Consider the following 12,667-nt stretch of genomic DNA (forward strand, 5'->3'; position numbering starts at 1 on the left):
CCAGCTGGTGTCTTTCAATAAAGCAAGTACATAATTGTAATTCCATTAAGCTGAACATCTTCAATAGTCAAATAGATCCTGAAACAGTTTCACAGAAGTGAGATAGTTTCCAGAGAGTCAGTCCAGTCTCTTTCCCCCAGAAGGGAAATTCACTCATAACCTTATAATCTTCTCAGGTTTAACCTCCATTTTAAGTCAAGTTCAATCTCACCGTGTGCTATGTCCAAGTTCAACTAGAGTTCCAGTCAAGATCATTATTTTAGAAAATCTTGAGATTGGCATAAACAGAAGCTGGGTGCAGTCTTTTAATCCTAATTGTTCATTAGTTAACTTATCTTCCAATGTAAATTTCACCCACACATTACTTGCATATATTTTGTGCCCATAGCACCAGTAATAGCACTGCAAAAGGCACCTCAGAGAAGAGAATGGGAGAGGGGTAGAAAGGCACCACTAAGAGGTCCCTCAAGGAGGGAGAGAACACTGAATGAGATTTCATTGAAATTGATGATGGCAAAGGTGTTTCCTTTTTTTTTTTAATATAATTTTTTATTAATTTTATAACAAACAAAGGAAATACAAGGAAATAAACAATCATCATTTCACACCTTCTTCCATCCCCCCTCCATGAGTCCCCTCCTGCCACAAGAAAGACCCATGCTGAGCAAATAGTCGAAGGTGGTTCATTTTAAGTGGCTGGGTTTTTCCCCTACCCCTCCTCCCCTCCCCAAGGCCCACCCCTGCCACCGGTGGGCCCCAGAGTAACAGGGGAAGACTGAGCCGGGTGTACGCCCAACCAACCTTCCCAACCCTGATCATATGTGTAAAAATAAAGAAAAAAGAAAAAAAATTAGAAAATAAAGTCCCTAGCCCCCCCCACCCCAAAAACCCCCCAAAAAGAGAAGGAAAAAGTAAAAAGAGAACAAACCAAGAAAAACATGAAAAAAGAAAGAAAAGAAAAAATACATAAAAATTCCCAAATCTTCACATTATCATTGTGACTTCCTCAGATCTCTTCTTCCTGGTTTTCCTAACTTCTAATTTAATATGGCGAATTTTCTACCCCAGTTCCAACTCTTATTCTTATAATATTGACTTATTCCTCCTCCTTCTTCTTCTTCATGCTGCCCCCCCACAAGTCCCCTCCTGCCACAAGAGGAACCTGCTAGGTGCAGCACTTCAAAGGTTCCATTTTTGTGTCTGGGCTTCCCTCCCCCCCCTCCCCCCCCCCAGAGCACCTTCTGCCACCAGGTGTTTCTGGGCAGAGAAGGAAGGAAAGGCGGCCCTCCATCCAGACACTTATCTGAACACAAAAATACTAATACAAATCTAAAAATTGTTTCCCAGGCCATTCTTCTACCTCCCTCCAGAAAACTAAATTTTTATATCTACTAACTCTCCTTCCTCCTCCTGGTGACCTTCCCCCCCCCCCCTTAGATCAGCAGTCCTTTAACAAACCAAGATTTCAGAAACCGTTAATCAATCACCAAAATACTTTTTAACTAGAATTTTTCACCCAACTCCCATTCTTTCCCACTTCCCAATCCAGGCCTCTGTCTCCCCCCATTCTGCCTTTCCTTTCCCTCTGTTGCCCATGCCCAATTTTTAGCCCCTCCAGGAGCCTTCTTTTCTTGAGTCTTTAAGTCATATTGTTGTTCTTGACAGCTGTCTCTTTCCTTTTTAAGTCCTTGTTGTTCTTCCTCCAGATCACATTTTTTATATTCCATCTCAGTTTTTGCAAAATCCACTTCTTATTCTTTAATCTCAGGTAGACTTTCCACATTGTCCTCAAAGTCCTGATCTTGAACCAAAGTCTCTGCACATGTTATGCTGGAGTATTGCAGTATCCTGTGGATGTCCTTCAAAATCTCTAAATAGTTCAGAACAGTCTCTTGGAAGTTTGTTGAATCCATTGTTTTCATTCCTTCTAACCACAGACAGGCAGGAGATTAGGAGGCAGAGAACACTGGAAATTTCCACTCACTCACAGTTTCCTCCATCTTGGCACCACTAAGCCACTAAGAGGTCCCTCAAGGAGGGAGAGAACAAATACCCAGAGCACTGAATGAGATTTCATTGAAATTGATGATAGCAAAGGTGTTTCATTGAACACGCTTGTATTTATTTAACCATTTGCTTGGTCACCAAGGGTGACAAGGAAGTGTATGCAGCCGAGTGGGCTGGGGACTGCTGGGAGCAGAGAACTCTGTCTCTCAAATGGCAGCCCCTTGTGCTTTTATACTGGCTCTGGGGGAGACCTAGTCTAAGGTTGCCATATTTCAAACAGTGAAAACCAGGACAAAAACGTTGCTGAAGTGGTTTTTTGGGGGGCGGGGGCAGTTGTTGAATTTTGGGGGAAGGGAAAAGTTGTTAAGTTTTTGTTGAGGTGAAGTTGTTTGTTGAGCTTTTTGACAAAATTGCAAAAAAAACAAAACCGACATTTTTGAGCTTATAAAAAGCAAAATCGCCAAAAACGACGGTGTTGACGTGGCTTGTCAAATGTCCGAATTTTAAATTTCTGCCCAGACACTGCTTCCAACTGCAGTATTCCAGGTATGTCTAAGAAATTCCAGACATATGTCAACCCTGTTCTGGTTGCTAACCACATTTTTACTCGGGTTTGGTACAGATGGGATGAAATGCTTCATCTGCCCCGCTCCCCTCCAAGTAAAAAGCCAGCCTAGTAATTTATTTATGTGTTCATTATGTGACCTAGTAACTTTTGGGGGGCTGTTAACTAATGCATGGTGCATAAGAAGCAAATGCAAAGGTAACTGCCCCAAGGAGCTCACAGTATAAAAGTACGCACAGGGGAAAGCTGCAAATAGATAGAAACTGGGGACCAAGCTAGCCTTTTTCACTCCCTGAAGTGCTACTGTTGTGTCTTCCTTCTCCCTCTCATGTGCAAAACACAACAGTGCAAACTGCAGGACCCAGATGGTGCGGTGATGTCACACGATGGAAGCAGTAAGAAGTGTGATGTGTTGGATTCGGGCAAAGAAATATCAATAGCAACTGGTGATGCTGATAACTTTTTAGAGCCTGGTCAGCTAAACAGAGGTATAGTGGGGGGGGGGGAGGCTGGGGGGGGCATAGCCCTGGCTGCACAATTTTGAGGGGGCGCAAACCAGGCATCCCCATTCAGGGATCCCAGTCTCGCCCTGCCTGCTGCTGGGGGTCTCTGGGCTCCCAATTCCAGGATGGTCTCACTGTCACATCCCTGGCCCCCTTGCTGAATGGCTGCCTGGCCAGTGCTCACTCACGCCTTGTTTGGACAGTAAGCAGGCACAGGCATGGACATAGGGAGGTGGGCAAGGAGTGACCCCAGAGTGGCCTGGTTTGGCACTCCTCTCCACGGGCATCAGGGGAATTTGCCCATCAAAGGCTGCATCGACCAGCGGGCTCTCCCCTGCACTGGCAGGCAAGCTGCTGGTGAGAGTTGGGCTGGCACAACAGGCTCTGTTCACCCTTCGTGGCCCCAGGCACCAGGAAACGCTGCTACACCACTACAGCTAAAGTCCACTTGCTCCTGTATCTTCTGGACGTATAGCAACCGCTGTTGGAAGTGGCACAACAATTCAACAACTTTTGTGTCCAGATTTTCACTTTCTGAAATACGTGCAGAGATTTCATTGCGGGGCTCCCTGTTCCTACTGTTACCCGGCTAAAATCAGATTTTTCACCATTCTGCTTCAGTGCAAGGTGGAACCACCCAAAACAAGCATAATAGGTCTGCCTGGACCATTTATCCACATTTTACACAAACATATATACATAGCTGCCAAGTTTTCCCTTTTCTCGCGAGGAAGCCTATTCAGCATAAGGGAAAATCCCTTAAAATAAGGGATAACTTGGCAGCTATGCATATATAAAACCTGAGCCTATGATGGAGAGGGCTGGAGCATAATTACCCCAATAAGTTATTGTTTCTGCTGTAGCCACAGCTGTGGATCCCAGCAAAAATCAAACATCATGCCCTGCCTCTGTGCCTTTCCAGCCTGCAGTTTTTCCTCTGGTTCATACCACAGCCCCCAAAATTTCTGGCACCCACAAACTCACATAACACTTCATTCGGATTCCAATGGATCTGTAAATAGATGGGTTGAGTAAATAATGCCAATCCCTGAGAGTGCATATTTTCCTTCCAGAAACAGATAGCAGGGGCAAGAAGGCAGGTATTATGGGCAGGTCTTGAGTGTGTCAGCAGTTGGAAGATTCTCCGTGGGCTCAGTCTTATCCCAAAAGCTTCCCTCGTGTGCGTACACAAACACAGAGAGACAGACAGACAGACAGAGAACAAAATTCATCTCCCTTTCACTGGGCTTCTCTTTTGCAGGTTGTATTTGGAAAAGGGACAGAGCTGTACACGATCTCTCCCCCACCCGCATATAGTCTGCAAGTGCCCTCCTCCTGCCCACCAAAAGTAAGAAAGTTACCAGGAAGATGTTCATAGCCCAGCTGCAGAATTTGCCCAGTGTGGTCCTCTTCTGCTCTATTTTGCTTTTCCTACTTGTTGCGAAGAAAGAATTTGAGTCTCTTTTCTCACCGCATGACATCAAGCTCAAGGGCAGCCCAGATTCCGCAGGCAATGATAAGAGTGCAATAGGATTTGAATGGGAATCTGCGCTGGAGAGGACAAGGGAGACCAAGCCCTCTGGTCTGATTCCCCCACCACCACCACTGGCCACGCGGCATCCCTTGGAGGTTGTCTATTCCACTGATTATAAGTTCCTTCTCAACGAGCCAAACAAATGCCGCGAGAGGAGCCCTTTTTTGATCCTGCTGGTGATAACTGAGCCCCAGCATTTTCCCACAAGGCAGGCCATCCGGCAGACGTGGGGCAACGAGAGCTCGGTGCCTGGGGTTTCCATTCTTCGTCTCTTTCTGACGGCTGTCCACCCAAAATTTGGATACCCGCTCCAGGCCCTTTTGGAAGAGGAGAGTTCCATCCACAGAGACATTATTCAGCAGGACTTCCTGGATACCTACAACAACCTTACCCTCAAGACTCTGATGGGCATGGAATGGATAAGCAAGTTCTGCCCCAATGCAACCTATGCGATGAAGGCAGACAGTGACATCTTTCTCAATGTGAACTACATGGTGTCCCAGCTGCTGCAGCCTCACCTGCCACCCAAGAAGAACTACATGACAGGGTACATCTACAGGAACGCAAAGCCAGTGCGTGACATGGCCTACAAGTGGTATGTGCCACGGGAGGTGTACCCCAATGAGACCTACCCGCCCTTCTGCGCAGGCTCAGGGTATGTGTTCTCCGGGGATCTGGCCATGAAGATCTACCAGGTAGCAAAGACCATCAAGGTCATTAACATGGAAGATGTCTTCATGGGAATCTGCCTGTATGAGCTGGGCATCAGCGTGACAAACAGCCCCTTGGGTCTCTTCAACCCGTTCAAAGTCAAGTATGAGAAGTGCAAGTTCTCCAAGGTGGTGGTGGTGCATTATTACAGGCCAGAGGAGCTGCTGCAGATTTGGCCTGACTTTCGGGACCAGAGCCAGACTTGCAAGAGTTAAAAGGGAGGGAGGTAAACAGACACACAGCCTCTTGTGGAGAAGCTGGCATAGAGGACTGGCAACATGCGGCATGTTCCTGTACAATGGACAAATCCATGCCAACAAATTGCGATGAGAAAGGGGAGGATGGCTCAGAGAAGAAGGAAGATACTGTGCTTGCCAAAATGTGTATTTATGCCCTTAGAAGCGAGCTGGCCACACATAACATACTCATCGTGCAGTGTGGTCCGTTGCCATTCACACTGCTTTCCTCCCCATAGAATCTCTGCAGCTGCCCATAGGAACTTGTTTGGTCTGCTCTGAACTGACCACTATGCTACTAATGTGCCAAATTGACAACTTCAGAGTTTTGAGATCATCACAACCACCACCTCACCTACTGGAAGAGAGCAACCCTCTGGCCATGCAGGTGTGGCACTAGGCGTAGTGTTGCCATACATCCAGGAATTCCCGGAAATATCCTCTTTGGGGGGTCCTCCATGCCCATCCAGGGGGAATTATACATTTTAAAGCAATTGTTCGCGATTTTGGGTTTTTAAATATATATATTTTTGTGTATTTATTGTTTTATTGATTTAATATGCTGTAAACCGCTTTGAGATTTTTATTAAAAAAATAAAGCTGTATAGAAATTTTATGAATAAATAAATACACACAGAGAGACGTACACTGTTTGTTTTCAAAGAGGTTCTCCCAATACACCACACAGCGTTATTTATACATGAATCACTATAAAGTCGTTAACACAACCATTCCCTGTTTTCTTTGAAGGATGAGATAAGGTTTAAAAGGAGGAAAAAAGTGAATCCTAAACCAGGGGATAGCATTCAGAAAAAGTAACTAAAGTATTGTTATACAAGTCCTAAATTTTCTCATGCTCCAGCAAAGTGGGATTCACTGAACCCACTTCATGGAAGAAAAACTGGGAATGCCCAGAACCTCCCCCCAACCCTAAAACACCTACACCCCGCAAAACAAATAAAAAACATTAGAAAGCAGGCAGCATGTATCAGCCAACCCTCCCCTAAGCCAAAAGAGCCTAGTAACTAGTTCATCGTTAAAAATTGGTAGGGGCAGGGGGGTATTGTTGGACCTTGTAGTGCCCATGGAGCTATGTTGGGGATCCCAAGAACAGACTTGATCTTTTTGACTGAATGCCTTTTTCACTTGTCATATAATTTTGGCTAGAGAATTAAGTGCCTGTGTAAGAAAAACCCCGTTGTTCCCTATTTAATTCATATAATCTATGTCTTTTGTTTTATTATGAAGTTTATTAAACTGATTTATTTATATATCTATATCTTGTTTTTTTAGTATTGTTTGTGTTTCTTTATTGTAAGTTGCTTTGCGGGCCGCTAAGTGGGAGAAAAGTAGTGTCTAAAATGATGCTGTGATTACGATGATACAATCTGAGAAGTGTTTTATTCGCTCTTAATATACCGTATAAGAGTGCTCACTGGAAGGACAGATCCTGAAGGCTCCAATACTTTGGCCACCTCATGAGAAGAGAAGACTCCCTGGAAAAGACCCCGATGTTGGGAAAGATGGAGGGCACAAGGAGAAGGGGATGACAGAGGACGAGATGGTTGGACAGTGTTCTTGAAGCTACCAACATGAGTCTGACCAAACTGCAGGAGGCAGTGGAAGACAGGAGTGCCTGGCGTGCTCTGGTCCATGGGGTTACACGACGAGTCGGACACGACTAAATGACTAAACAACAATATATAAGAAAGCCACTTGCCAGGTTTCTCGTATACCCTGAGGCCACCCCAAAATAGACTCCAGGTGGGAATATGTTCCAGGTCACGGATATCATGAAATCGTCAGTCTCCAACAACATTTTCAATTACTGAAACTTCTTTCGGCTTCTGCCAGTTATTGGTGTTGCCCAAAAAAACCATAACACATGTTGCTGATTTTTGTTAATAAGAACCCAAATGAACCTTTTGGGAGGAAAATGCTGAGAAAGCTTATCAGAAACGGCTGTGAACTGCATTTACAGCATGCCATGGCAGTGTGGGTGTGAAGTAGACCTCTAACACAGGCACCCCCAAACTCGGCCCTCCAAATGTTTTGGGACAATTCCCATCATCCCTGACCACTGATCCTGTTAGCTAGGGATGATGGGAGTTGTAGTCCCAAAGCATCTGGAGGGCCGAGTTTGGGAATGCCTGCTCTAATATATATTTTGGGCCTGTAAAGCGGTATCCCTGTCTTCTAATGTGCCCCTGGGATCAATTTCACCAGCCTTTCACTGATGGTTCCTCCATGCAGCCTATTATGCACAAGGAGCTCTGGGGTTGGTTGTTTTTGAGAAAGCATGTCTCATAGGCAAGCACAAATCTCTCTGTATCTCAAGCTTCAGGTCCTCATTTAACTGCACAATCTCTCTCCATTCTACAGAACAGCACATCTCACGAGAGCTGGACAGCAGGCATCTATATTAGATACAATTTGGCATCACTTTCTCCCCCTCATGGTAATGGGTTTGCAGTCTTGCCTGAGAATCCTTGCATCTTCAGGCTCCAGCAAAGTGCACTCTTTTTATTCTGACAGATGCTTGTGTTATAAGCAAAAAAACTACTCCCTTTCCCTTATAGGGTATTCCAGAGCCTGTATAGCAGGCATCCCCAAACGTTGGCCCTCCAGATGTTTTGGACTACAATTGCCATCTCCCCCGATCACTGGTCCTGTTAGCTAGGGATCGTGGGTGTTGTAGGCCAAAACATCTGGGGGGGCCGCAGTTTGGGGATGCCTGCTGTATAGAGTCCTTCAGCAGGTTCCCTATCAGTAGGAGAAAATAACACAGGCCAACAAGAGTATATTGAGAAGCAAAGCGGCTAGTAAGCCTGATCTTTATTAAAAGAAATAAACTGTTGCAACAGGGTCTCCACTCATCACACACAGGAGGGAGGAGAACTCTGAACCATGGTGTGCAAGTCCCTATAAAGACTTTTGAAATAGCCCGACTACCCCCCAAAACGTCATACATATATCCTTTGTGTGTGTTTTTTATAAAAAAAATAAAGACATTATGGAATACTTAGATTCAACTGTGAAACAGGAAAATTCCATGTTGTGGATCATTAGGAAAGGGCATGAAAACTAAAATGCCAATATCATAATATTGTTATACAAATTTGTGTTGCAACAAGCACACTTGGAATACTGCGTACAGTACTGGTTGCCTCACCTCATAGAATGATAGAGTTGGAAGGGACCCCAAGAGCCATCTAGTCCAACCCCCTGCAATGCAGGAATCTCAGTATAAAGTATATTGCAGAGCTAGGGGGTAGGGAGGAAATAAAAAATGGACAACCAAAATGAGCAAGGAATTGGAGCAACTTCCCCATGAGAAAGGTTACAACACTGGGGGCTTTTTAGTTTATTGGAAATGGGAGGTTGCAGAACCCCTTGGTGGTATCTTTCCTGGAACAAATGTTTGTCTAGATCACTTCCAGCGCTTCATTCTGCAATCACATCCACCCCACGCATGATAATCAGACCCCACAAATTTGTGGAGGATAGTAGGCATGTGGCTATGTATTGCCCACAACAAGCCTCTAAACCAGCAAGCCTCTACAACACCCATCATCCCTAGCTAGCAGGACCAGGGGGTCAGGGATTGATGGGAGTTGTAGTCCAAAAACAGCTGGAGACCCAAGTTTGGGAAACACTGGTCTAAATTATTACAATTTTGATTTAACCCTAGTTAAATCAGATTCTCTTAATGCTTTCTTGGTTGCTAAGTAACTTACCTTCTATTCCAGCTTGATGCCATAGAGTCTTCCACATGACAAACAAAAGTTGTCTTACCTGGCAATGCTGGGCTACCGACAAACACGACCAGTCTAATGTATGAGGGCAGGAAGGAGAGGGGAGGCGACATTTGGATCTCATATTAGGGTGACCAAGGGGGCGGAGATGCCAACTTGGATAAAATATTGGGGGTGGGGAGCAAGGTAAGCCTATCCCACTGATAAAGGAGCTCATGAGACAGAATAGACAATTGGGTTGTTCCAATTTATTTGTTGCAGAGCAGACTCCATGTCTAAATCTATGTGCGACAATACCATCTCCGCTCAATAGTGTATTGAGAGAGAGCAACACAGTCAAGATAAATTAATAAATAAAACCTATATACCGGTAGGTTTGATCATGATGATGGTTTTGCACCGCCTCAGCTCAGTGCCCTGTGCAGGGATACTGTGCATGCTGCCCTAAATCCGGCACTGCAATTAGCAGTACCGTATTGGCCAGTGATTGACCTGGTATGACTGGCATTGAGTGGATCCTCAGTTTAAGTTATGAGCACAAAGCTTGATCTTGGGTGTGCCTTTTGCCTCTTCTTCCTCCTGAGAGTGAGGGGAGGCCACTGAAAGCTTCTGCTTTTGTTTATAAATAAATCAAGCTTCCCATTACAGTGGTACCTTGGTTCTCAAACTTAATCCGTTCCGGACGTTTGTTCCAAAACCAAAGCGTTCCAAAACCAAGGCACGCTTTCCCATAGAAAGTAATGCAAAACAGATTAATCCGTTCCAACCCGTAAAAGAGCAATTTAACATGAATTTTACTAACAAGACCATGGAACCATAAAATGAAATTATTAAACAATGTACTGTACTACCCGTGTTTCTCATAAAATAAGACACCGTGTCTTATTTTTTTTAAAAAAAAATATACCTCCTCTTCCTGTCGCGGCTCGGCACCCGGAACTGGCTGCTGCTGCTACTGCGCTGCTGGGCGCTTTGTCGGCGCTTCAGCAGGGCACGCTGCTGGGTCCCGCCGGGTCGGGGCTCCACACGGCGCACGCTGCGGCTCTTGCCACGTCCCGCCGCTGGGTCGGATCTCGGAGCGGCGCGCGCTGCGGCTCTTGCTGCGTCCCGCTGCCGTGTCGGCGCTCGGCGCGGCGCACGCTGCTGGGCATTTGGGAGGGGAAGCAGCATCCGGTTCCGGGCGCTGACAGGCATGTTCCTCTTCCATGGCACCGTCCAGTCCAGACCTGCTCCCACCACTACAGCTTATTTTTGGGGTATGTCTTATATTTTTTCAACCCAGGAAAATCCTGCCATGGCTTATTTTCTAGGTGCATCTTATTTTATCAGAAACACGGTATAAAATAAATAAAACAGTATTGTAGATGATAAAAATTAAAATTAAATCTTTTTCTTACCTGCACTGATGATAGTCTTTTTTTGAATGGGGGAATTTTATCCATTTCCGCAGTCACAAAATCAATCAATCAAAGCCTCAAAACAAAAAAACGCAAAATAAGTAGCAGAAACAAAAGCACCACTCCAAACATCACCTCAGAACACTGCAATTAGAAACAGAAGGCTTGAATTACAATGGGGGGACGCAAATTAGCAGTGCAACAGGAAACACAGGGGGACTCAAAACGGAGCACGTTCAACTTCCGAAAAAAGTTCCAAAACTGGAACACCTACTTCCGATTTTGCACTGTTCCGGTTCCAAGTTATTTGTGAACCAAGCTGTTTGAAAACCAAGGTACCACTGTACATCAAAACTTCAGAAATGGTGGTCATTCTGACTCTAGTTAGTTAAAAACAAACAAACAAACACCTAGGAACAAGCCATGGTTTACCATCCCAGTGTGCTGACTAACTGCAATAATCAGGTTTCCTGAGTCTGGGTTGCTGGGTTTCACATCTTTTTCCACGGTCATCTCCATAGATGTTTTCCTCCATGCCTGCCAAGACAATTGCCACCATATAGTGGCTTCTGGGCTCCACCTTCTGGCCAAAAGACTTGCTGCTCATATAAATCAATATGCACCTATTCTTCCACCTCCTACACTTGGAACTACTTTTCTTAGGTGTCTTCCTTCAAATCCCTGCCCAAATTTTGATTTCTTTGTGGGCTCTCTTATGCACATTGCAACAGTAGCAAAGCTGTAAGTCTGAGATGGAAAACCTGTCCATGCCCTCCAATATGTTGTTGGGCTCAAGCTTCCATAATCTCCAGCCAGCATGGCCAATGGTCAAGGGATGATGGAACAGTCCAGCACCTGAGGGATCAGAAGTTCCCCATCTGTGCTTTAAATACATGCAATGCAACCTCATCTCCCCACATTTTCTCTCTCGCAATAGAGGAATGTAGGACTTTGGTTTTAGAACAGTGCCTTGTTTTATTTGGCAATACTTGCCCACATTCGTTGGTGCAGAGGGGCAAAGGCTAAAAAATGGAGGCATCCAAGACAAACTGAAGTGAGTTGATGGAGGGCATTTTCCTAAAGGGAGGAAAAGGCGAAAAGAGCTGTCCAGCTTCTGATGCCATAGCAACACCTAGTGGCAAAATCAGACATTTTGAGTACCTTGACATTTTTGCCTTTTCTTTTACTGGAAAACGGGAAAAGGTAATGCTGACTAGAGCTGGTGCAAATGCAAGCTAAGAGATTTAGTTAAAGTTAAACAAAAAAAGCTGCTTTTTTGGCAGTATGCTCTTCAAAATGGCTGAAAATATACAGTAGTAAATATAGTTTTGATTTTAAAAAATACATTGCACACAGCTCAACAGCAATATTCCACCGTGTTTATAAAGAAACAAATGCAACAGAACATCTAAAACTTCAGTGGAGAACCTGTGGCCCTCCAGGTGTTGTATAATTGCATGTGTGACCATTGACTCTGCAACCTCCTCCCCCAAATCTAAAGCAATGGCTTGGATCAGAGAAACCTCTCCTTAGGATCAACAAAATTCACAAATAGGGTGGTCTGTGGCAGTAACGGCTAGGGTGGAATAGCCAAAAAACAGGTGGGAGCACATTTTCTCTCTTCCATGACTGGCAACATCGCACAACTGTGAGGCGTAAAGGCCGCTCCCTGCAAGGCCCTTTCCACCTGGCCTAGGGGGCGAGGCCCAGACTCACCCAGCCCTACTGAAGAGGCTAATAATGATAATACCGTAATAATAATAATTTATTATTTCTACCCTGCCCATCTGGCTGGCTTTCCCCAGCCACTCTGAGCTGCTTCCAACAGACGGTTAAAAATACATTAAAACATCAGTCATTAAAAACTTCCCTAAACAGGGCTGCCTTCATTAGGTTGGAGGAATATCGTCCGGCTGTGAGGTGTGAAGGCCGCTCCCTGCAAGGCCCTGTCCACCTGGC

General features: G+C 45.1%; 1 protein-coding gene across 2 annotated transcripts; it reads left to right on the plus strand.

Moving 5' to 3' along the window:
* Positions 1-2,575: 2,575 nt before the first annotated feature.
* LOC118097866 (beta-1,3-galactosyltransferase 2-like) lies at positions 2,576-6,082 on the plus strand. 2 transcript variants are annotated; one of them, XM_060268878.1, is made up of 2 exons: positions 2,576-3,060; positions 4,337-6,082. In XM_060268878.1, the coding sequence occupies exon 2, from the start codon at positions 4,444-4,446 to the stop codon at positions 5,533-5,535; it is 1,092 nt and encodes a 363-aa protein (XP_060124861.1). In that variant the 5' UTR covers positions 2,576-3,060; positions 4,337-4,443; the 3' UTR covers positions 5,536-6,082. The 2 variants fall into 2 exon arrangements, with proteins under 2 accessions (XP_060124861.1, XP_060124862.1); XM_060268879.1 differs by lacking the exon at positions 2,576-3,060 and having other exon boundaries at positions 4,045-5,546; positions 5,589-6,082.
* Positions 6,083-12,667: the final 6,585 nt, after the last annotated feature.

Source organism: Zootoca vivipara, chromosome 16 (genome assembly GCF_963506605.1).
Source record: "Zootoca vivipara chromosome 16, rZooViv1.1, whole genome shotgun sequence".
Classification (NCBI taxonomy): Eukaryota; Metazoa; Chordata; class Lepidosauria; order Squamata; family Lacertidae; genus Zootoca; species Zootoca vivipara.

Coding starts and splice junctions, on each gene's coding strand:
- LOC118097866 (XM_060268878.1), top strand. CDS start 4,444: ATGTTCATAGCCCAGCTGCAGAATTTGCCCAGTGTGGTCCTCTTCTGC.